General features: G+C 44.3%; 1 protein-coding gene across 8 annotated transcripts in view; it reads left to right on the forward strand.

The window, feature by feature from the left end:
• The window catches only part of MYRF (myelin regulatory factor), a 186,990-nt gene that overhangs the window by 99,879 nt on the left and 60,328 nt on the right, over positions 1–26,783 (forward strand). For all 8 annotated transcript variants that reach the window (XM_077287933.1, XM_077287932.1, XM_077287937.1 and 5 more), the window contains exon 2: positions 25,791–25,875. In XM_077287933.1, the coding sequence (XP_077144048.1) occupies positions 25,791–25,875 (85 nt within the window). The remainder of the gene's footprint in view (positions 1–25,790; positions 25,876–26,783) is intronic.

The raw sequence follows: 26,783 nt of genomic DNA on the forward strand, positions 1-26,783 counted from the left end.
GGTGGATCCGAGCTTGCTTCGGGTGATGAGGCCCTGCGCCGGGCCGGGATGTCCCCATGTGGCGGCCTGGAAGTCGCCATGTTTGTCCCCTCTTCTGGGTCGTCTTCCCGCGCTCTCTTTCGGGGGCGGCCCCGTCTCCATGGTCTCCACCCTCCATAGAGAATTAGGAGGCGGATCTCAGCTGCTGACGGACACGTCCTCAGGACACAGAAATATTTAGACTGGGCGGCCATTATCTTTCACGCTTTTCAGCTTGTTCACGCCCACTAATCCACGCCCTTCTTCTCCTGCGCTCCGCGTTACGCTGTAATGGCGGCGGTTTTGGCGGGAATTTTTGGCGGCAAATAGCAACACACAGTCTTTGCAATAAATCACGGTTCAAGCACAATTCAATCACAGTTCCAAGGCACACATGACCTGATTCTCAGGCTTAAGTAGATCCTGTTCGTGACGCCAAGTTCGAGCAGCCCCCAAACGCAGGGCAGCGGGGTACTCGGCACCGGGTCCCTCGGTTCCGGGAATGTCACGGTGGCCCGACCCGGTCCGTCGCCCTGCTAAGGGGCGCCCAATAAAAGGTGTAGGTGATGGTGTAGGTTGCAGGAAATGATGAGGACACAGGGTTGCAGTCTCTTTACCTCTTTACTGAAGGCTTCGGCATCCACAATCCAGAGCACTGCTAACAGGGCTGGCTGAGACCGGCCGGTCCGAAGGCACATCCAGAGTTCCCTTTGCAGGTGGAAATCAGTACCCTACCTACTAGCGCCTGGGGCAGCAGGACTGACACTGGCATCAACATAGATGGGTAAGACAGACTCAGGTGTATCTACTCCTTCACTCAGCCTATATAGGCGTAAGGGATTACATGGTAGATGCATACACCTTCAGATGTGGTCATCTGAACCGGACTTAGTTTTATACTGAACGGTGTGTTTTTTTCTGTCAGTACTCCCATGGTGTAACTTGCAGCAGTATTAGTCTTTTGTACGTGTACGCTATGAGCACCTTGTCTATGTACATTTTTTCTGTGTATGTTTTATTGATAATAAAAATTATGTTTTAGTGAATTATGCTTTTGGGTTTATATTCACTCCAGGTTCTTTGTAGGATTTATAGCGCCTGGGTGTTGTAGTACTTCCCTGCTGAGCACCACGGGATAGTCCTCACAACTGTTGTGTATGTTTCTGTTCTTTCTCTCCGTCCCCCAGATGATATGGATAGGACACACCCGTATGACGGGGTAGGCCTGGAGTTATTTTATAGGGACCCTAGAGACTCCCCTCTCTCACAATTGCCTCCGTTGTCTTCATTAGGTGTAAAAGGTCAGACAGCCAACCTAAAGTTAACTGCCCTGCCGTGGTTCAAAGTAATGCGTAGAGTCTATTACTTCCTCGGCGTTCCGGCCGCCGGCTACGCGCCTCAGAAGGATGTTGCCGATCTCGGGGCACGACTCCTTCTTGTTCTATCGCCTTTGTGCTGTGATCTCGTTTCTCACTTCTCCACAATATACTTCGCTTCGTGTCCTTTCTTAAGATGCCGCCGCAATGAGGTGCAGGCGCAGCTCCGTAACGATCTGTCCTTTTGCTAGACCACTGTCAGGATCCCACCCCTGACAGGGACCCCCCTGAATCTTCCCAAGCAACGCTCTCCTCTCAATAGATGTTACCTGGGCAAAACCCAGTCAGCTTCTCCCTAACTTCCTATCCAACCCCCAGTTTTACCACAGTGTGAGGAGTGGCCTAATACATAGAACCCTTTGCTCCCCCTGGTGGCCGGAGTGTGAAGTGTAATGTGTGACTGTGATACCTGGTCAGGTGAACTCTTTTAGTGCAATCAGACGTACCATCACTCCCCTTAGTGGCAGAGCGACGTTACTTCAACGACCAGGACTCTGGGGCGCTGCAGTCATGTGAGGGCTTGTTTTTTTGCGGGACAAGTTGTACTTTTGAACGACACCATTGATTTTGCCATATAGCATACTGGAAAACGGGAAAAAAAATCAAAGTGTGGTGAAATTGCAAAAAAAAAGTGCAATTCCACAATTGTGTGGGTTTTTTTTAATGTCCACTAAATGCTAAAACTGACCTGCCATTATGATTCTGCAGGTTATTACGATTACGTAGATACCAGACATGTATAGATTCTTTTTTATTTAAGTGGTGAATAAAAATCTAAAGTTTGTTAAAAAAAAAAAAAAAAAAGTTGCCATTTTCTAAGACCCGTAGCATCTCCATTTTTTGTGATTTCTGGTTGGGCCAGAGCTTATTTATTGCGTGCCGAGCTGAAGTTTTTATCGATACTATTTTTGGTGCAGATACATTCTTTGGATCACCTGTTATTGCATTTTAATGCAATGTTGTGGCAACAAAAAAAAGTAATTTTGGCATTTTGATTTTTTTCTCATTACGCCATTTGCTGATCAGATTAATTATTTTTAGATATTCATAGATCGGGCAATTCTGAACGTGGCAATACCAAATATGTTTTTTTTTCTTTATTTTGAATGGGGCGAATGGGTGGCGATTTGAACTTTTTATATTTTTTAAAATATTTTAAAAAACATTTTTTATTTTTACTTTTTACTAGCTTCAATAGTCTCTGTGGGAGACTAGAAGCTGCAATCATCCATTGCCTGTGCTACATAGAGCAGGTCTTCAGCCCTGACATCTGACACATTGTCAGAGTTAGCTTGTGCTGCATGGCTGGAGGTAGTTGTTGGTTATTATAGGAGAAGGTTGGTGGATTTTTCTTTGACTATTTCTAGGTTTTGAGTGTGTGATAATTCCCATTCTTCTCCTACTTTGGTTCTACCCCATCCACCACTCTCCGGTGCATTTATCTGTTGTATCTGTGAGTATATTTGTATGTTTGGTTTTTTTCGTCACCTCTGTTTGTATTACCTTGTTACCCTACGTTCACATTTGCGGTGTGCGCCGCAGCGTCGCCGCATGCGTCATGCGCCCCTATATTTAACATGGGGGCGCATGGACATGCGTCGCACTTGCGTTTTGCGCCGCATGCGTCCCTGCGGCGCCCGCGTCTGGGCGCAGAGGACGCAGCAAGTTGCATTTTTGCTGCGTCAAAAAACAATGAAAAAAAGGACGCATGCGGCGCAAAACGCAGCGTTGTGCATGCATTTTGCTGCGTTTCGGTTTGCGTTGTGCGTTGCGGCGCCGACGCTGCGGCGCACAATGCAAATGTGAACGTACCATTAGTCTGGTGTATTATGTAACACTACTACTCCCCTCTTCCCTGGGTGGGGGAAGGGTACAGACTGAAGGCGGATTCAGGAGCTAAGGCAAGGTACGTGGCCAGTGTCGGACTGGGGTGCCAAGGGCCCACCAGTAACATTGACTTTGGGGGGCCCACTTTTCACCTGCATACAAATATTACACTACCCTTGTTCACAAATTCACCTATATCTCTATATTATAATAAACTGGGTAGCTGGGTTAATCAATGATGAGATGCTGTTTTTTTTCTGTACAGAGTGAATCAAGTGAATTATGACAAATACTGCTCATGCAGTGGGGTGAGGGGCCCAGGTCTGCACAGGGCCCACCGGGTAATTCCCCTGTTCCCCTAGGGGCCAGTCTGAGCCTGTACGTGGCCCCGGCATCTTCACCATCAGAAGTAATCCGGGGAGCAGGGCGAGCTAGGGCGCCCCCTAACGTTAGGGACAGGGAAGGAGCCCCTGGTCCTGGGACACCCGACAACCAAGTAGTTGACAGTATGGTGGTGTCATTTAATAACTGTATAACTGCATGGCTTCAGAATCATGATAATTGGTGACTGTAAATAGGACTTTAATGGGGCTTATCCTAATCAGTGATTGACCGCCTTCCTTGAGTGACTGCAAACAGACATGACTAGCTCTTGGCTTTCCTACAGATCAGCAACCCTGTAGCCAAACAGCCTGGGTGGTTATATTTTACCAAACTCTCTATACTTATACATTGCAAAAAATCAGCGTGAGAGAGGCCGCTACTGCATCCGATGCGTTGTCGCCTGTCACCAACCACTCACTTAAAATCATGATGACCCTTTTGACCAAAGATTCACTGTGATGTCATATCCACCATGATGTTTGCTCTTCCACCATTTACTACCAAATGGGGATTATTTGCATTTTTTTTCCAATTCCCTTTCCATTGCAGAATAATTTCTAAATATTGCTCCCCAAAAATAATACTAATAGTCAGATTATATAGTAGGTCGGATGTGCGGGCAGGGATGCCGGTGTGGGTGTAGATGACTATCTGTGCAGGAGCCGACCAAGGTACGAGTGTATAGGATTTGTGCAAACCATTTGGACTTCATCTGTAGGGTAGGGTCTTCTGGAGCAAGCTTTCGTCAGATGTTGCATTTCACCCTGTGTTTACATCTTTGCCGAGAAGCCCATTTCCCAGCCGATGTCTCATCATTCACTGATACACAGGGGGCGGAGAGGCACGCGGTATACAATGCCAGCCAGGATTTTATAGACAGGTTAATGGAATTAAGAGATGAGGTGTTTATAAGACGGTCCGATATGTAGTGTCTGTTTACAGAAGACGTCTGTTCCAGCTGTAACTGCGCATTCCTGTGTACACTGCTCCAGATACAGCGAGAGGGCATGATGTCCGCTCTACCCTATGTACCATGACATCGCCAATCAGGCGCACATTACCCCCCACACACAGCTCTACCGTGGGATACGTTTTTACTAACGGCGAGTTCTAAGACTACTTTTTTCATATTGTTGTCATCTCTTTGTATCTGGGTTTTGGCTAACGGTAATAAAAGCACCCGAGGGTAGGGTGACTTCTGGCAACCTCTGTGTAGCTATAATTGTAGCAACTTTGGGGCTCATCCACCATCCAGAAACAGATTTAACTAATAACATGCTGAACAAAATATTAACAGAGTTGCGTCTAACGGCTGCTTAATGGGGTCTTGTTTATGAGGCCTTCCTCCCGAATTGCTAACCAACTAGTAAAATGATTAGTGTCCGCCAGAATAAAAGCAACTCGTACACATCGATTTTTAGTTCAACTTAGGGGCAGCACAGTGGCTCAGTGGTTAGCATTGTCGCCTTGCAGCGCTGGGGTCCTGGGTTCAAATCCCACCAAGGACAACCCTCCGGGTTTGTCCCGGTTCCGTCCACATTCCAAAGACATACTGATAGGGTATGTTTCCACGGTCAGTAAACGCTGCTTGTTTGACGCTGCAGCGTCAAACAAGCAGCGTCCAGATGTTCCAGCATAGTGGAGGGGATTTTATGAAATCCCGTCTCCACTATGCGTGGAAACCCGCACGCGGCGGCCCTGCGACTCCGGACATGCTGCGCGTCTTTTCAGATCGCAGCATGTCCGTACACCTTGCGGGGACGCAGCGTCCCCGCAAGGCATATCACAGGGCGCTATGGCGAGGGGTGCGATGATCCCGGATGTGTACTGTACACATCCGGCACCATCGCGTCCCAGAAAGGGGGCGGGGCTTAGCTCCGAGCGGCTTCGCCGCTGCGGCGAACCCGCCGGCAAGCCGTACCGTGGAGCCATACCCATAGGGATTCTAGATTGTGAGCCCCAATGGGGACAGTGATGATGTCTGTAAAGTGCTGTGGAATTAATGGTGCTATATGAGTAACATAAATACTTTATATGACATGCCAAGCAGAGAACCCAACCCTTCCTGACTTATGACGCCTATAATCACTAATTAGACATTTAGTCGAGGATTCTCTTCCATTAGCAGTTAGACGGAATCGCTTATTGTGATTTGTGTTTGTTTTAAGAAGTAAAGTGCTTTAATAGTAAGGGTATATTCACATATTTATATGTCATGGTCCGCGATGCACGGATCGACCATGAGTATTCCCACTTGAACTCAATCGCCTCATAAGGCACATACACAGGTGCATCTCGCAAAATTAGAATATCATCAAAAAGTTAATTTATTTCAGTTCTTCAATACAAAAAGTGAAACTCCTATATTATATAGAGTCATTACAAACAGAGTGATCTGTTTCAAGTGTTTATTTCTGTTAATGTTGATGATTATGGCTTACAGCCAATGAAAACCCAAAAGTCATTATCACAGTAAATTAGAATACTTTATTACACCAGCTTGAAAAATGATTTTAAAATCCGACATGTTGGCCTACTGAAATGTATGTTCAGTAAATGCACTCAATACTTAGTCGGGGCTCCTTTAGCATCAATTACTGCATCAACGTGGTGTGGCATGGAGGCGATCAGCCTGTGGCACTGCTGAGGTGTTATGGAAGCCCAGGTTGCTTTGATAACAGCCTTCAGCTCGTCTGCATTGTTGGGTCTGGTGTCTCTCATCTTCCTCTTGACAATACACCATAGATTCTCTATGGGGTTAAGGTCAGGCGAGTTTGCTGCCAATCAAGCACAGTGATACTGTTGTTTGTAAACCAGGTATTGGTACTTTTGGCAGTGTGGACAGGCGCCAAGTCCTGGAGTATGACATTTCCATCTCCAAAACGCTTGTCGGCAGAGGGAAGCATGAAGTGCTCTAAAATTTCCTGGTAGACGGCTGCACTGACTTTGGTCTTGATAAAACACAGTGGACCTACACCAGCAGATTACATGGCTCCCTAAACCATCATTGAAACCATCACTTGACAGACACCTGTAAGTGTCTGTCAAGTTTGGGTCAGGAGACCCTCGTCTACTCTGCGCATTCTTGTTTATTAAAAAAATAAAATTGGCAATCTTGCATTGGGGCTTCTTTAGACTTGTGCTTCCTGTCTTCTCAGGAAGCGTTTACAGCAGTTTCCTTATCATCAGAGGCAGGATCACAATGTCTGATAACTTCTCTATACACAGCTGAGATGCAGGATCCACCAGTCACAATAGCCGATGTCACAGCTTTACCTGCCCCCTTCACTTCAGAATGACCTTTGCACACGCTCATTAGATGCTGTAATACAAAAAATAGTGTTAGGGCCTGATTTTGATATGAGAAAAAAAATTGCCAAAATATATTATTATTTTTTTTAACACAAAAACTGCTTTAAGCAATAGGCCATTTTCTGATGACACTTTCCATTTAACAAGCAATTTGAAAAACACAACAGCTCCTGGCCACTGTAGTGTTCAGCCGCATTACAGCCACTCCACGGCCGGTCTGTCTGGCCTTATCCTTTTGCTGGTCCAACAAATCGTTCTTGCATTGATAGACGCTGCCCGGTCTCCCATTTCAGGTAACTTCTTTATAGGCCCATATAAAGCACTAAGCCTAGATTGGGGCCGCCTGCAAGTACTGTCCATGTTTTACGTGTGTGTGGATCTGGCTTTAGACTGTGATTACAGGTACCGGTAGTGACCCTGAAGATGATGCATCACCACCATACCCATAGAAAGCTACTTAGCTTTTTTTCTAACTTGTAAAGAAGTGGTCAAGTGCCAGATGACTTCTTCCCCATATGTGGTATGAACCGCTCTCCTTAAATATCATGATCTTGGCAAATGAGAGTCGGAGAGGTGTTGTGACATGAGGCAAAACTGGGGGGGGGATTATTTATTTTTGCATTTAAAAGGAACCTATCAGGTTGGATAAAGCTATTTGTCTGCAGATACAGGATGAATCTAGAGGGTAATATCATTAGGAAAGTGCCCGCCTGCAGTCCTGAAAGCACAGCTCCAAAGAAGAAATTAACTATACTCCTCCCTCGAGCTGCCAGCTTTCAGTCATACAGGAGGCTACAGTCGCCGCTCACAGCAATGTAAGCACGCTCCGACACTTTGACTATCAGCTGGCTCAGCACTGATTCACTACTGAGCTGGCTGTCAGTCAAAGTGTCAAGTGTGCTTACAGCGAGACTATAACTTCCCTGGCACACCTGTATGACTGAAAGCCGGCGGCTCTTGGAAGGAATAAAGCTACTTTTTTCTCAATATGGCAGCTAGGCACTTTCCAAACCCTATTAACCTGCAGATTGACCCTATATCTGCAGGTTAATAGCGTTATTTGACCTGACTGGTTCCCATTTAATGCTGGCTTGGATGCTTGTTATACTATGCAGGGTATAATGGAGCCTAGAGCCCCGTTTTTCATTACCTACATTGGTTTCCGCAGCCTCTACCTCTATCCATTATTAGTTTTTTACTTTTTGACCTTGATTTAGATTTAGACTTGAGCGACATCACTAAAACAATATGTGCGGTCAAGTTGACCAAGGAACACCAGCGGCTTCTAGAAAATGCTGGGAATCTCGGCATTATTTTATGTAAATTATCTAGTTTTCCAAGGACCGTCTCAGTAATGGACAGTTATATTACACGAACCTGTTTTCTTTCCCATTAACCTTCCCCAATGAAGTGCTTTGAGAGGGGAGTTATCCCTGGGGGCTTCTCTGTCTGCCAGGGTCTTTTACAGGACTGGTGTGGGGGTTATGTGATTGGTGGCGGTCTGAGGTATGTATATCTCTTGTCTGGGAGCAACTGGTCTTTGTTACCAGCAGATAATAAAGAGGCTAATTAAGCTGGAATGCTAAGCGTGTGTGAGCCGGGTAGATGTGCCCTTGACTCCAAGACATATATACTATGGGAGCATGTTTGGCAGAAGAGAACAGAACTTAAAAAACAAACAAACCTGGATCTTGGGTCATACGGGGTTTGTGACGTCCTGCTACTGCGGGGTGTACTCTACATTGCCATTTATTATTGAGTACCAATACTTGTTAGGTTAGGAGTCCTGTGGGAACAATGGCTGTGCTTAGTTCCCCTTTGTCTCTGCAGAGGGGACAACAGAAGTATCGGGGGTCCGCACATGACCCGCTGGCCCGCTGGGTGGCCATTGGTGTCGCCTCGTCATTGATCAATGCCTTGTGTAAATGGAGCGCCCCCACTGCCGCAGGGCCGAGGGGTACCCGGTACCGGGCCTGTGAGTCTCTGCTCTGGGGTTTGTCACGGTGGCTAGGCCCAGTCCGTGACCCTGCTGAGGGGCGCGCAGTGAAAGATGTGACAGATGATGGTGGTGAGGCTGTGGTGGTGCGGTGCAGTAAATAACGAGGACACCAGGTTGCAGTCTCTTTACCTCTTTACTGAAGATCTCTCGGTCCTCAGTCCGGAATCCGGATAACCAGGCTGCGCAAGTTCGGCCGGTCCAATGGCACCTCCAGAGTTCTCTTAGCAGGTGGAAATCTGTGCCTTCCTGCTAGTGCTGTGTGTTGTGGTCCTTCCCTGCTGTGCTTACAGAAAGTCCCCACAACTGTTGTGTCTGTTTCTTAAGCTCCCTCACAACTCGATTAGATGATGTTCTGCTAATCCTCCGTCCCTCCCTGGTGTTCTGGTTGGGACGGCACCCGTTTGACGGGTAGGCTCGGAGCTCTTCCGGGACCCTAGAGTCGCCCCTCTCCACAAGTTGCCCCCCAAGACTGCATAGGTGATTAAAGTTAGACAGCCCGCCTTAGACTGACTGTCCTGCCGCTGTTTGGAGTATTGCTTGAAGCTGAATGTTATGATACTCCCTCGGCGTTCCGGCCACCGGTAGTGCGCCTCAGTAGGATGTTGCTTTGGTCTTACAGCACGACTCCTACTGGTATTTCTCCTTTTGCGTGATCTCGTTTCTCACTCAGCACAATCTATCTCGCTTCTAGTCCTTCCTTGGGCACCGCCGCTACCCGGAGCAGGCACGGTCCCGTTACGTTCGTTCAAGTTGCCAAGCCTCTGTCAGGATCCCACCCCTGACAGAGACCCTACTGTATCTTCCCCCACAACACCCTCTGCCACAAGGTGTTGCCTGGTTCCAACCCAGTCAGCTTTCTGATCTAACTTCCTGCCTGACCCCCAGTTTACCCACTATGGTGGGGAGTGGCCTAGTGAATAGAACCCTTAGCTCCCCCCGGAGGCCCGACTGTGAAATGTATTGGTGTCTGTGATACCTGATCAGATGAACTCCTTCAGTGCCATCAAACGCACCATAGCTCCCCATAGTGGCGGAGCCACAGTACTGCAACGACCAGGACTCTGGGGCGCTGCATAAAGTATATAGCACTGTTGTGTACATATTGAGAAAACATTTGGAAATCTAGAATTCTCCCTTTTATTCTTTATTTTTGGAAGAAATTCTGTTTATCACACTCTATCAGGGAATCGTTCCTTACGTGTTTGTAGATGTGATGTACTATTGCCACTACAGACACATCTCCGCATGAGAGCGACATGGAATTTAAGTGGTTATTTTTCTGAAAAGTTGAAGAAGAGGTGCTCCATGTGTATTATCACAACGGAGGATGGATGGGTAATTGGGCAGTGTCCCTCACCTGGATGACTTGTGTGCGGCACAACTCCGGTACGCGGGAGAGAAAGCTAAATGTATGGCTGCTGGTCTGGAGGCCAAACTCACACCCCTTGGGTGGAGAATGGAAACTCATCGTGGATAGATGGACGGTGTATCCCAGGTGCTACTATAATCTCCAAGGAACATCAGTATGAAAGAGTGTACTTATACTACGCGTTCAACTCCTTCCTTGGGTACAATACAAACAAATATCTCCTCCCCTTTATACAGGTCAGAATTGACGTATTACACAGACATTTTCAATAAAAAAAACAACAAATTAAAATGAATACATAGAAACCATTTTAGGATAAAAACAAAACAAAACCCCATAGACATTGCACTCTCAGGTGACGCGTTTCTGACCTACATTGTCCCTTTGACAAAGCCTTTGTCCACCATTGTTGCTACTGGTTTTTAATTTTAATTTGTTCTTAATTGATAACGTGCCGAGTACGTCAGTTGGGATAAAGGGGAGAAGTTTTGTTTTTTTTTGTATTGTACCTGAGGAAGGAGTTGAACCGACTCGGAAACGCGTTGTATAAATAGATTCTTGAAAACTCATGATGTGCCTTGGAGTCTTTTCTGAGAAGTTGGAATACCCTTGAGCTTTCCCAGTTTTGATGCACTAAACCTACCAAACATTGTATACTGAACCTAGTTGTCACTGCTGTTCTCTGAGAACTGAAAGGTTAGAGATCACAATGTGTCTGATTGCTTTGGTGTGCCCGGGTCATCACAATGTTGTGCCTAGCGCTCAAGGGCGGACATACAAGTGGTGCAACGTGGGCAGCTGCACAGGGGTCCGAGAAAGAAGGGGGCACTCTTCTACCTCCAGAGCAGGCGGAATTTTCATTATCGGACTGCACAGGGGCCTTCTTGTGTCTGTGTCCACCCCTGTTAACAATATAAAGGAGCTTATAATTTAAAGTGTCCTGTACTTTTCACAAACATCAATTATCAAACCGAATACTAGACCTGACCTAAATTAATTGTAAATTGTACTATAAAAGCACTGTGAAGAATTTATAAGAGTATGTGAATTTTTCATGGGTGGATGAGCACAGCACTAAGGGTTTTCGATCTTTAACATTACATTGCTATATAGTACACCTATCAGGTGCCATATTGGAAACTCTTCCTTTCTCCTTAGGAGTGTTGGTGTCTTCTGTGCATGTCCTGGCTGCAGGGTGACAGCGGCACGTGTGCTGCTCGTCCTCTCAATGACAGTGCAGAGGATGAAGACTTCGGTCTATTTGGGGATATTTGGCATCAGGGAGTCCTCGCCTTCGCTGCTCTGATCCCCCTAGGCTAGGGGCTTACCAAGTGTTTGGATAAAAATCTCTCTGTACCTTCTTAAAAATTTCTGGTGTAAAGTGTCTGAGCCAATGGGCACTGAGTGTTACAAAAACACATTAAGTGAAGGGGGAGTAAGGGATGAGATTAGAGAAGGGGTTGGGGGTGGGTTTGGGGGACAGGGCGACGCTGGAATGTGCAGATGTAGCATTTTTAAGCGAGACATAAGAATGTCATAATGTGCTGAACATATCCATGGGAACACTGTGCCAGCCAGCAACACTCAGGCAACACCCTGGCCAAGGACCCAGGACCTGTATCATCACTCCAGACATAGCAAAAACATGTTGGTTTGTCTTTAAAAATGCATTAATGACTTTATTCGAAAAAAAATTACATTTTAATAGTTAGAAATAGCAATGATCATGATGGCTCAGTGGTTAGCACTGTAAGGTAGCTCAGTGGTTAGCACTGTACAGTGGGTCAGTGGTTAGCACTGTACAGTGGCTCAGTGGTTAGCAATGTATGGTGGCTCAGTGGTAACGACTGCATGGTGGCTCAGTGGTTAGCACTGTATGGTTGCTCAGTTGTTAGCATTGTATGGTGGCTCAATGGTTAGCACTGTATGGTGGCTCACTAGTTACCATTGTTGCTTTGCATTGTCCTGGGTTCAAATCCCACCAAGGACAACATCTGCAAGGAGTCTGTATGTTCTCCCCGTGTTTGTGTGGGTTTCCTCCAGGTTCTCCAGTTTCCTCCCAGACTCCAAAGACATACTAATATTAAATCTAGATTGTGAGCCCCAATGGGGACATTATGTCTGTAAAGCGCTGCAGTATATGATGGCGCTATATAAGTGAGCATAATAAAACAGCCAGCCAAGCCGAGAAACGGCATGGTTCAATTTATTGATCTCCAGCAGGGCAAAAATTTGGTAAATGGACAATTGATATAATTGAAATCATCTCTTACTATCCATGCTGTATGCTAGTGGTGTAACCCCCATATTATGGGGAATATTACACGTTGTGGAAATGGATAGCTGACACTAATAATATTGATGTAGTTCTCTTTGGTGGCCATGCACATCAGATTAAGGCCAGTTAAACCTGCAAACCTATGATTTCACCGGGACTGGATGACCATCTAATGTGTAGAGTTGAGTGAATATGTTCGGAATCAATCACCGAATATGAAATTGCCATATATTGGTACCCTATTCGTGACAAATTTATGTTTGATGATCGGTTCCGAACATATTCACTAATTTTCTACTCCCATTGACTCCAATGACGTTTGGCTGTATTCAGAGAATATTGCAAAAACAATATTCGCCGGTGATCGTAATCCGAACCGAATATTGAAAAATTCGCTCAACTCTACTGAGCAAAGGGATCTACTGGCGCTCCCCTGCCTTATCTGTTGTGTCCTTTTTTCCCCAGGTGAGATAAGTCTTCTAGTGGTGGCTTACTCCTCTCTCCCCATTAAAAAGACATGCATGCATAGCTGCGTATGGGGAAGGCGGGAGAGATTGCACATTCAGCCGATGTGTATGGTCAGCTTACGGCCTCAGTCAGACGTCCATGATGCACTTACATGTTCTATCCTTCTTTTTCACGGATACAGCACATACTCATTATAGTCTTTGGGGCTGATCCCATGTCCGTGTGTCCATGCAAAAATCACAGAGACATGTCTGTTTTTTTTTACTGAAACCATGGATGAAAAATACCAATACAAGTCTATGGGTTCATGAAAATCACGTCCCGCACACGGATGACATCAGTGCAGTCTGTGATGAACATCGGATATGAGAAGCTTTGTCATATATTTATCCATAAGTGAAAAACACTGACACTCATACCATTTTTTTGCGTACATGAAAAACACTGAAGTGTGAATGAGGTCTAAGGCTGTGTGCACACGTAGGGAAAGGGGTGCAGAATATTCTGCACAAAATCCGCATCTCCTGGCAGAATCCGTAGCTGCGGATTTGCCGCGGTTTTTATGCAGATTTAGTGCGGTTTTTATGCGGAATTGATGCTGATTTTGTGCGGATTTTTATTATGGAAGGGTGCAGAAACGCTGCTGATCCGCACAAAAGAAGTGACATGCACTTCTTTTAAATCTGCAGCAATTCCGCACTAATTTTTCTGCACCATCTGCACAGCTTTTTTTTTTTTTACATTGATTTACATTGTACTGTAAATCACAGTGCGGATCTGCAGCGTTTCTGCGCTGAAAAATACACTGCGGATCCGCAGCAAATCCGCATCATGTGCACACAGCCTTATGCTGAAGCAATAATGGGTTAAAAGGGAGCACTTACACATAGGTTCTGGTACAATAAAGGTATGTACAGACAGCATCCCCTAAAATCCAGAGAACCTGCAGAGTTTTTGAAGCAGAAGACTCTTCAAGAAACTTCGGCGCTGTTTTTCCTGAAGCATCTTTTGTTGTGTTTTTTTTTGTCATTTTTGCAACATCTTTTTTTTAAAACTTATATGCAAAATAGTGGGTGCTTCAAAGCAGAAGCCACCAGAAGAATAGTCCAGTCACTTCTTTCATCCGATTCACGGATTTTACAGCCTGAAGTAGATATGAAAAATGTTAAAAAAGACTGAACATATGTACCGTAAGTAGTGATGAGCGAGTATACGAGTATACTCATTACCCGAGATTTCCCGAGCACGCTCAGGTGGTCTTCGAGTATTTGTGACTGCTCGGGGATTTAGTTTATGTCAACGCAGATGCATGATTTGCGGCTACTAGACAGCTTGAATACATGTGGGGATTCCCTAGCAACCAGGCAACCCCCACATGTATTCAAGCTGTCTAGCAGCCGCAAATCATGCAGCTGCGTTGACATAAACTCAATCCCCGAGCATGCCGAAATACTCAGAGACCACCCAAGCATGCTTGGGAAATCTTGAGTAACGAGTATAATCGCTCATTACTAACAGCAAGTCGTTTTGACAATGCTGTGCTCATGTTCATTATTTTTAGCATTCAATGAGCACTTTTTCTGGCGGGTTCCAGGTGGATTCTGACTGCACATACTCTAGGGGTTTTTTCTGGACCAGACAGCAACATCGTCAGTGACCTGTTTCATGCCAAAAACTAAAAGTGTGAAATATAGCCACTGTTAGGATTTGTCTCTGCTTTCCAGTTTGGGTATTCGTCTCATATGAGATTTGTGGTACATCCTTGCAGTCACGTGCCGACTAATTTCCCTCCATTTTTCTCTCAATGGAATATCGATTCCATCAGTATGTTCCTCTCCGATGTCGGGAACCATCATGGTTTCCTCGTGAGATGTACAGTAGAGGGCAACGATTTTATATGGCATCAAGATCATTTGATCATAGATTTCTGAATTTAGTGTGCCTTCACAATGGCCAAATATGATTGCTTGGAAGGAAGCAATTGGAAAAGAGAATCGGGCAGTGTAAATTGGCCATCACGGGCATACATTTAGTAAAGGATGCCATGACCCAACATGGTCCATATCGCTAAGCTAGAGTGCATCAAGGTCATGGTAGAACCATGGCATTACTACAGCTTGCACCTTAACGTCAACGGTTCATGTTGTAAAGAAATTCCAAGTGACCATCTGTTTATGGCCAAATAGTCATGCCACGAATTGTGGAAGTTCTGAGATCTCACCATTAGGTGTGGTACTGTGGAGCAATAGTCTTAAAGGTTATGACATTTGTAAATACACCTTATCTGCAATAAGTCATGAACCATTAATCAAGCCTTTCACTTCAATCACATATGAAATGGACATAAAAGTTGGTTTAGTCGGATTAACGCATTGTGATGATTTCTGCGTCTGGTTACGTATGCGCTAAGAGAGACCACTTGATTTACTATTATCTGAAAATGTAACTTTCCATTCCTATCAGATGTCTCATTTCTGTTAGAAGTCTCCTTCTTGTCTGATGTCTCACTCCTTGGGAACAAAAGAATCCTAAAAATCCTTGTCAGGAGAGGCAGGAGCCTCCTTCTCACCACTACTCCTCAGCTCATTAAAATGCTTGACCCTGCTCCCCTCTCGCATTCACACATCTGCTTCTTGTTAAGGGGTTCCAGGGTGGGATGAGTTGCATCTAAGGGGTGACTGCATGGGGATTACTCATGATTAAGAGATATGGGAATGCCATTGCTTGGAGGGCACAGGTGACAGTCTACATGGTACCATCTAGTCCGCCTGCTGTAGGGAGACTGTGCAGAGCACAAAGAGGGTCCTCGGTGGAGAATTAATGAAAACGAATGAAATATTGCAACTTGGGGATATTTATGAGCCTTGATGACCACATCTGGCATAATTGCAAGCTTGGTGAAAAGTACCAGATGCCATGTCTCATTCCAATAATATGCTGGATGGGTTAATAAAATGGGTTTGTTTTTACTAAATAGCTGGCAGCCTGTAAAGAGCTCTGAAAGATTGTGTACATGGAATGAAAGGCTGACAGTTAAGAGAAGCAGACCTGCTCGTCTTCATGAAAACAGATGAGTGGAGACCTGGCAAACAGGGCCGACTAACTACAGTCTGTGTCCTGTCAGACATGGTGCACCATCCGATTACATTCGACTCCACCAAGTATATGGGCGGTTTTGCTTCTTTTTAACTATCAGAATGGTCAAGTGTTTTAGTAGCACTAAGATTGTTTGTAAACCATAAAGATTTTTGGAACTTAAAAGGATAGTCCAGATTTAACAGATACAAGTTGTCCATTGCTTAACGAATAGTTATGACATTTTGTAATGTTCTTTGTGTATCAGATCTATACGGTGTCCAAGAAATGTAGTGAATAGAAATCTTTTGTTTTCTTTCAAATTATGAAAATGTGTCCTGGTCATGTGATGGGCACCCAGGTGATTGGCTCACAATAAGACTGTACTGTGAGGAACCATACACCTATGTGTCCACCACATGCAGGAGACAAGGTCAAAAAGACCAGATCATCAAGTCCAACCTATAATCCTTCTACACTGATCCAGAGGAAGACAAAACTTCCTATGAGGTGGATGCCGATTCCCCCACATTTGGGACAAAAGTTACATAGAGGCCATCCTACTATCATTATGACTCTGGTAACCTGTCTATGACCAGTGGGTACCACCGAGATCCTAGGATCAACTTTAACCATAGGCTATATCTGCATAGTGTTTCATGATCTTCTAGTATTTACTTGGATTTCCTCCATGTACTCGGATTCTCCTACACCCCAAAAACATTGGCTTCCTATGAAATTGTCTAGACTAAATTAGATTGTGAACCCCACTGAGCACACAGACTGGCCAAAGTACAGAATATATTGGTGCCTCAACCTGAAGAAATAAAAATAATTGCTATCTTTTTGGGTATTTTCACATTTTGTAAAACTGCATTGGCCCCCAACTGTTTAATAATGCAAATGGTGCTATGTGGGATGACTCATGTGTTCTATGTGGGATGACTCAAGGGTGCTATGTGGGATGACTCAAGGGTGCTATGTGGGATGACTTTGGGGTGTCTATGCCCTTGGCTGTAGTAATACAGCAGCCTTGGACTTGATCTGTAGGACCGAGGCCCGTCGTGGTGGTCCACTACGTAAAGTTATCTTCTTAGTCCTGCTGTGCGACCTGATCCTGGTTGTCCCCCAATGTGACCTTATCTTGGTGGTCCTGTAATACGACTCTCAGTCTGTGGCTTCTATAGCTTTCTCTAAAGTTTTTGTTTTTCTCCTAATCCCTTGGCTGAGTCCCGTGACCATCAAGCGATGTATTAGCCTCTAATCATGTAAAGCTGGCTTTAGGTGCGAGGGAAGGCCGCGTCTGGTGATGTGCACAGTTCCCGCATTCCTCACAAACAAGTCCCAGAAACAAGTATCAAGAACAGGAATTCACAGACAACTTCCACCTGCCGTGTGCACAAGCAGTATGCAGCCTATGAAGATCCATTAAAAGTAAACCCTATATGTTCTTATTATTCCGAAGTCTCCAAAAACATATTCTTGTTGTCTCCTTCTCTTGTCCTACTACTGCTTACACATTAGTTAAATGTCGGCCCCATGATAACAAGGGCTGTGGCATTCTTGAGGATCCTGGGAGTAGCGGACCTTCACTTTAGAGAGGAAGCTCTCACATCTCACTTTTTAAACTTTCTTAAACTTTTATGCACATTAGTCTAACTCCGGAATTATTACCATGGTAGACAAAATACTAAATACTAAACCAGTCTATACATAAGTGACTTTCCCATCTCTTTGCGTTTGCCGGCACAAACAAGATCTGTGCTGAATGTTTTGAGAAACCCATCAGGCCCCATTAATTAAAGGGACTGTCAGAGTGACTGTTCAAACCAAGTACAGGCGCTCGGGGCTCCATGGCAGGGACATTCATTGAAGTGTATCTCCACCACCCCTCTGTGATTGATAGCTCTGGCTTCATAGAGCCAGAGAAGTGTGGAGATGGGTGGAAAGCAGGTGGGAAGGTGTAGTTAAATATTTGGCCCCACCATGATGAACCGAGCGCTTGTACTTGGTTTGAGACCCTTTATGGTGTTTGAACTCTTATGTTTTTACGCCACTCCTGGTCAGCTGTGATCACTTTTAGAAAAGTAGGCAGTGATGGGGTGTGACCAAGTGAGTCAGAATAATTTTTGACAATTTATGCCACTTACTGGCTTAACACTTCTGGCGGTGGCGCCCGGCAATCGAAGGATGCACCAGCTCCATTGAGATGCACATGCGTCTTAAAGAATTTGATGCCTCTTACTGCTGTACATCCTTCATCAAGAGTGTGTGCAAAATGTCAATCTTGATTAATCAAACCCATTGACCTTTTCATTCCATCACACAGTTGGTTGCAAGCCCGGTGTATCGTTTAATTTCCTATTCTGTAATTCTTTAATCTAATCTATAAAGTGGCTCCAAAGGTGGAGTTCCTGTTAATGACATTGTTAACTTGTGTTCATGCCACTTCAGTAACTGATGGCAAGTACGTTTATTTATGACCCCATTTGTTGTGCCAACTTATTCTGCAGTCCTGATTGGATCGCTCGCTACCATCAAACCAGGTACTGTGTAATATACAAGTAGAGAGAGGAAAATAAGTATTTGATACACTGCAGATTTTGCAAGTTTTCCCACCTACAAAGAATGAATAGATCTGTAGTTTTATTGTAGGTACACGTGTAAATGAAAAAGTCACAGAGACATTTCCATTTTTGGTCGGAGTCATGGATCAAAATTACCCATACAAGTCTATCGGTCCCTGAAAATGAGTGACCGCACACAGCTGTCTGTGATTAACACTGTAATGTTTACAGTGACTTGCAGAAGTATTTGCCCCCTTGGCTTTCTACCTATTTTGTTTCATTACAATATTCTTGTAATCTGATTTCTGTGTGATGCCTCAGCACTAAATAATCTAAGTTGATGAAGTGAGAAAAATATGGGCATAAATTACATTTATGGGATCAAATAATTAAACATTGTCATATGCATATGTATTCACCCATTTTGCTATGCAGCCCCTAATAATTTCTGGTGCAAGCAATTCTCTTCATGAGTCCCATGCTTAGTGACAGGACGTCCACCTGTGTGCAATCTAAGTGTCACATGTCAGTCAGTATAAACAATTTATCTTTTCTGAAAGGCCACAGAGGCTGCAACACCATTAACCCCTTAGCGACCGCCAAGACGCATTAAAATGGCGGCTGCTATGAGTACTTATTCACTTATCGCTGTTTTAAAACGGTGATCGGGAATAAGGTTGTAGTGCCCCCCAGAGTCGGGAAATCTCCAGGGTCGGGTAGCTGAGACCCCCGAGAACATGATCAGGGACAGATTTTCCAGTGTCAGTGAATAACAGCGATCACAAAAAAAAAAAAGTGAGCCGCCTGTTTCAATGATTTCTCTGTCTCCTGACAGGATATACATGACAATGGAGAGAGAAATTATGCACCCTGAGACCTTCGCCATCCCCCTAGTTCCTCCTGATCAGTCCCCCAACCCAGTGTTATCTTCCTGGAAGAAAAAATGTCAGGCCCATGCCCAGTGCGCCTGCTGAGATCTGTCTATCGGCGCACGGCAACAGTAGCAAATTTTTACTATTGGTTCCTTTTGATCACTGTGATGGAGTCTATCACAGTGATAAAAATAAAAAAAAATGGTAAATCAAATCCCCCTTTGTAATCCCCTTAGTTAGATAAAAATGATATCTATATATTTTTTTTCACATTTTTTCCATTCTTTGCAGTTGGGGTTAGGGTTGTTAGAGTTAGGGTTGGGGTTAGGGGTATGTAAGGGTTAAAGGGACTCTGTCACCTCAAATTGGCGGGCTATATAAATGCCCTGTGTTCAGTCAGATGGTTGGTGTTTCGTCTTCTTTCCTCCACCCCATCCTTCCCCGCTGTCCACAATATTTTCGGGAATTTGAGTAGGTGTTCCCCATAGTTCGCGCGTGTGCAATGCAATCTTGTCACGCGCAGTATGCTTTGCCCAACTGCGGGCAAAGCTGAAAAGCATTACTGCGCATGCGCCGGTGCACTATGTCCCGAAAGTACTTTGCTGTGTTCCGGGACATAGTGTGCCGGCGCATGCGCCGTAATGCTCTTCAGCTTTGTCCGCAGATAGGCAAAGCATACTGCACGAGGCAAGATTGCATTGCGCATGCGCAAACAATGGAGGACACCTTCTCAAATTCACGAAAATATTGCGGACAGCGGGGAAGGATGGGATGGAGGAAAGAAGATGAAACACCGCCCATCTAACCAAACACAGGGTATTTACATAGCCTGCCAATTTGAGGTGACAGATTCCCTTTAAGGTTGGGGTTAGGGTTGGGTTAGGGTTGTGTAAGGTCTAGGGTTGGGGTTAGAATTGGGGTTTTTTCAAAAGTAACAAAAAGAAAAGCACGATATGACTGCTAGTGTTGAGTGCAAGTGCTCTCTACTCGAGTTTACATCGGGTGCTCGGGTATGCACAAAGTGTCGCGGATCCCTGTGTGGTTTTTTTTGTGTCTAACGGCCGCAAAACATGTGGGGCTGGGACTCTAGCATATCACCCGTGATATTTGGTGTATACACGAGCACCCAAATGAAACTGGAGTAGCGAGCACTTGCGCTCAACACTAAAAACGACATATTCAATATGATGACCTAACCCCTTAACCCCCGGAGCTTTTTTTGTTTTTTCGCTTTCATTTTTTGCTCCCCTTCTTTCCAGAGCCATAACGTTTTTATTTTTCTGTCAATATGGCAATGTAAGGGCTTATGTTTTGCGGGACGAGTTGTACTTTTGAATGGTATCATTGGTTTTACCATGTCGTGTAACAGAAAACAGGAAAGAAATTCCAAGTGCGATGAAATTGCAAAAAAAGTGCAGTCCCACACTGTTTTATGTTTGGCTTTTTGCTAGGTTCACTAAATGCTAAAGCTGACCTGCCATTATGATTCTCCAGGTCATTACGGGTTCATAGACACCAAACATGTCTAGGTTCTCTTTTATCTAATTGGTAAAAAAAAATTCCAAAGTTTGCTAAAAAAAATATAATAATTTGCGCAATTTTCCGATACCCGTAGCGTCTCCATTTTTCTTTAACTGGAGTCAGGTGAGGGCTTATTTTTGGCGTGCCGAGCTGGCGTTTTTATTGATACCATTTTGGTGCAGATACGTTCTTTTGATCGCCCGTTATTGCATTTTAATGCAATGTTGTGGCGACCCAAAAAAATGTAATATTGGCGTTTTGATTCTTTTTCTCGCTACGCTGTTTAGCGATCAGGTTAATGCTTTTTTTATTGATAGATCGGGCGATTCTGAATGCGGCGATACCAAATATGTGTAGGTTTGATTTTATTTTTGCTTTATTTTGATTGGGGCAAAAGGGGTGTGATTTGAACTTTTATATTTTTTAATATTTTTAAACACTTTTTTTTTTATTTTGGCATGCTTCAATAGTCTCCATGGGAGGCTAGAAGCTGGCACAACTCGATCGTCTCAGCTACATAGAGGTGATACACAGATCACCTCTATGCAGCAGAATTACAGGCTTGGTATGAGCGCTGACCACAGGGTGGCGCTCATAGCAATCTGTCATCAACAACCATAGAGGTCTCAAGGAGACCTTTGGTTGTGATGGCAACGCACCGATGACCCCCGATCACGTGACGGGCGTCAGCGGTGTGAGTACTTCCGACCGCGCGGCCGGCAGAGCTTGTTAAATGCCACTGTCAGAGTTTGACAGCGACATTTAACTAGTTAATGGGCAAGGGCGGATCGCGATTACGCTCGCACCCATTGTGCGCACATGTCAGCTGTTGAAAACAGCTGACATGTCGCTGCTTTGAGGTGGGCTCACCGCCGGAGCCACCTCAAAGCGGGGGATACTGCCAGCTGACGTACTATTCCATCAGCTGGCAGAAAGGGGTTAATGGTATCAAATTCTGTATCATACCTGTGGGTTCAAAATGCTCACTATTCCCCTGGATAAAATCCTTGAAGGGTTAATAAACCTCTTGAATGTGGTTTTGAGCACCTTGAGGGGTGCAGTTTTTAGAATGGTGTCGCTTTTAGGTATTTTCTGCTATATTGAACCCCCCAAGTCACTTAAAATGTGAGGCAGTCCCTAAAAAAATGGTTTTGTAAATTTTGTTCTAAAAATGAGAAATCGCTGGTCATCTTTAAACCCTTATAACTTCCTAACCAAACAAATCATGTTTCCATAATTGTTCTAGTGTAAAGTAGACATGTGGGAAATGTGATCTATTGACTACTTTGTGTGATATGACTCTCTGATTTAATAGCATAAAAATGAAAAGTTTGAAAATTGCCAAATTTTCCAAATTTTCAACAAATTTCCATTTTTTTTTCACAAATAAATGCAAGTCATATTGAAGAGATATCCATTACCGTCAAATGGAAAGAACATGGTACACCACAACAGACCTGCTAAGAGAGGTTGTGGGGTAGAAAATCTAAAAATGCCAACGGGGTGAAGACGTTTGCAAGTCACTATAGATGCTTTGCAATTTTATTTCTTTATGTTATAATGGCGGATTAAACAATCAGATCCAAAGCACTGCTGAAAATAGGACAACTATGGACGTCTAAACGAGGCCCAAATCTCTGGACCTCAGTGCTGGGCACAAATACTTAGACGTAACAAAAAAGCAAAAAATACTCTTTCCCATGTCCATCCTTCCTTGGCTTCATGCAACCTCTTTGTTTTACGTATTGGAACACTTTCCATTGCTCTTGCGGGGGCGGTAAACCATGTTCTCTGGAAATCGAGTGGTATCCATGGTTGGCACACGCCCGGCGAGGATGTTAACATCCCACACACGGGAGGCAGATAAAACAGAGCACATTGTATCAACAGAGAGAAAACGCCGTAGAGAAGAGACTCGTTAAAGAACATCTGCAATGGACACTAATCAGGCATCCGCCATGCCTCGCTATGAAATCTGACCATGAAGAGTGCTAAGGGTTAAATAGGTTTATTTTGTTCTGATTGAGCCATCTTGTTTCTTGGGTGCTGGAAGTGCTTTGGTCCCCTGTTTGCCTTTCTGGTCTTCCTTTTTTAGACTAATATATATACCACTGGGTAAGCATCATAAAATCTTGTATTGGCATATAATCTAAAAAGAAATCTTCCTTTAGATGATTCACGCTTGTTGATCTCCAAGAAAATAATCCTTAGATGTTACAAGGTTCAAAAAGTGCAATTATTAAATTTTACTAGAAAAAAAGAACAAAAAACTTTGGGTGGAAGTTCTCCGAACAGGGTTAAAACACAAGTATTTTTATTTTTTATCTTTTTGAGTCAAAGTCTCCGATTTGATATTGCCTTTGCGTCTTTTTTTTCTGGAGTAAATGATTGTAATACTGACTTTTACAATTGTGCTTTATTCGTTTTTTAATATGCACCGTTTTATACGTTAACTGGTTTCATCTGTGGGTTATTTTGGTTTGTTTGTTTGTTTGTTTGTATGGCATTATGGACAGATTTTGGATATTGTAGCCCAAGTCACCATTTGTAACTTTTTCAAAATGTCCCAAAATGTTTACGCAATTGTACTCCAGTACCTTAGTGGAACACAAATTTTTGTTTAATTTTTTACATTTTTCTTTTATTTTGTGCAGCTGAAAACTAACTTGTGTTCTGTTTTAATCTAAAAAGATGTAAAAAACAAAGCAAGAAAAAGGCATTTTTTGAATTTACATCAAACTCTTCAGCTCCAATTTTGATGTAGTTGTCTAAAACAAAACAAAAAAACACAAGACAGAAAAAAGGAAAAAATGGTGAATGCGATGAATGATGAATTGTCTTTTTTTTATTACTGTTTGCAAGTTGCTTGATGTCCATGTAGAAACATTATTATAATGCAGAACTGTACAAATATAATAAATTACAATTCTAGTTTGAGGAAAAAAGACATCCAGTTCCTGCGATGCATTAAAATCCCATTACTGTTTTATTAAACGATCTAAAGATGAAACTGATGCATTTCGGATCAAGTGTGACCATGGATAAGGCCCATACGTGATCTTAAATGCGTTGGTTATTGTACCTGTGTGTTTCATTTTCTGTGGATCGTTCATTAAAGCCATCATGGGATTATACTATATTGCTGGAGATGGATGTCCTTTCCTTTATTTTTGCACATGGACCATGTGATTCATGCACTTGGTGGGAAGTCCACTGAACCTTCTTTAGACTGTGTGATCTATGCATCTGGTGGGGTGTCTGCTGGACCTTCTTCAGACTGTGTGAACCGTGCACCTGGTGGAGAGTCCGCTGGACCTTCTTTAGACTGTGTGATCTTTGCATCTGATGGGGAGTTCGCTGGACCTTCTTTAAACTGTGTGATCTGTGCATCTGGTGAGTTGTCCGCTGGACCTTCTTTAGACTGTGTGATTTGTGCACCTAGTGAGGAGTCCACTGGACCTTCTTTAGACTGTGTGACCTGTGCACCTGGTGGGGAGTCTGCTGGACCTTCTTTAGACTGTGTGATCCCTGCATCTGTTGGGGAGTCTGCTGGACCTTCTTTAGACTGTATGATCTGTGCACCTGGTGAGGAGTCCGATGGACCTTCTTTAGACTGTATGATCTGTGCACCTGGTGGAGAGTCCGCTGGACCTTCTTTAAACTGTGTGATCTGTGCATCTGGTGAGGTGTCCGCTGGACCTTCTTTAGACTGTGTGATCTGTGCACCTAGTGAGGAGTCCACTGGACCTTCTTTAGACTGTGTGACCTGTGCACCTGGTGGGGAGTCTGCTGGACCTTCTTTATACTGTGTGATCCCTGCATCTGTTGGGGAGTCTGCTGGACCTTCTTTAGACTGTATGATCTGTGCACCTGGTGAGGAGTCCGATGGACCTTCTTTAGACTGTATGATCTGTGCACCTGGTGGAGAGTCTGCTGGACCTTCTTTAGACTGTGTGATCCGTGCACCTGGTGGGGAGTCTGCTGGACCTTCTTTAGACTGTGTGATCTGTGCACCTGGTAGAGAGTCTGCTGGACCTTCTTTGGACTGAGTGATCTGTGCACCTGGTGGGGAGTCCGCTGGACCTTCTTTAGACTGCATGATCTGTGCACCTGGTGAGGAGTCCGATGGACCTTCTTTAGACTATGTGATCTGTGCACCTGGTGGGGAGTCTGCTGGACCTTCTTTAGACTGTGTGATCTGTGCACCTGGTGGGGAGTCTGCTGGACCTTCTTTAGACTGCATGATCTGTGCACCTGGTGAGGAGTCCGATGGACCTTCTTTAGACTATGTGATCTGTGCACCTGGTGGGGAGTCTGCTGGACCTTCTTTAGACTGTGTGATCTGTGCACCTGGTGGGGAGTCTGCTGGACCTTCTTTAGACTGTGTGATCTGTGCACCTGGTGGGGAGTCCGCTGGACGGTCTTTAGACTGTGTGATCTGTGCACCTAGTGAGGAATCCGCTGGACCTTCTTTAGATTGTGTGGTCCCTGCACCTGGTGGAGAGTCCACTGGACCTTCTTTAGACTGTGTGATCGGTGAATCTGGTGGGGAAACTGCTGGGTCTCCTTTAGGCTGTGTGATCTATGCACCTGGTGAGGAGTCTGCTGGACCTTCTTTAGACTGTGTGATCTATGCACCTGGTGGGGCGTCCGCTGGACCTTCTTTCTTTCTTTCTTACAATTCTAATTTGAACCCTAATATATTTTTATATTCTGCATTTCAGGACATGATATCAGTGGCGCTCTGGAACCATCAATTGACACAAGTATCCTAGAGGAATACATCAGTAAAGAGGATTCTTCAGAAATGTGAGTTCTTCATCGCTACAGATCCTATGTTATGACGGCCAGTACTTGCCCCATAAGCCGAGTACAGGGGCCACAATGGTTGCAGCATTGCTTAGTGTCTTTCTGCCTTTACAGATGGGTTGAAAAATATATTAAGAGTTGAACACACATTCAACGCTCACAACCAGCCATCCATCATTGTCTGTGTATAATAATGTGATAATAAAATAATAATTTTATGAGGCATTGGACGCGCTGCCATGAGCCATTGCTTGTGATAACTAGACCATTTATCCTACAATAACCAGATCCGTGCAGTGATACACAAGGGAGCCACTGTAAAGACTACATTAGACAATTGCACAAATAACAATTCCCTAATTTTATGACTATGAACGTTTCCCATTTGGACAGAAACTTGATCTTGAAATTCTCTACATCATTATTGTGAATCCAAAAGCCATTTAGCGTCTTGTTTCTTGAGATTTGAGGTGTGCAGATCACATTCACCACCAATGCTCTTCTCCGCCCCATCATACTCTTTAAGTCGAATCGGAAATACTTAATATTTAAGCCCCTATTAATAAAACTCTGTCACCAAGTTTTTTCTCGCTCTTCTGAGAGCAGCATGATGTAGAGACAGAGACCCTGACTCCAGTGATGTAATTTACTGGGCTGCTTGCTGTAGTTTTGATAATGTTTTATCAGCAGGAGATTATCACTAGAGGACTAGTAAACCTGCTGCCAGGTAGTCTTCCATATTCATGAGTTTGCTATAACCCCGCCCTCACCACTGATTGGCAGCTTTCTGCCTATGCACAGTGTACAAAGAAAGCTGCCAATCTGTTATGTGGGCGGGGTTATACGGGGCTTAGCATTTAGAGAACTGCTAGATCTGTAACAGATTAAGGTTGATTTTATTAAAATTG

The sequence above is a fragment of the Ranitomeya variabilis genome, chromosome 2 (assembly GCF_051348905.1).
Source record: "Ranitomeya variabilis isolate aRanVar5 chromosome 2, aRanVar5.hap1, whole genome shotgun sequence".
NCBI classification, from domain to species: Eukaryota; Metazoa; Chordata; class Amphibia; order Anura; family Dendrobatidae; genus Ranitomeya; species Ranitomeya variabilis.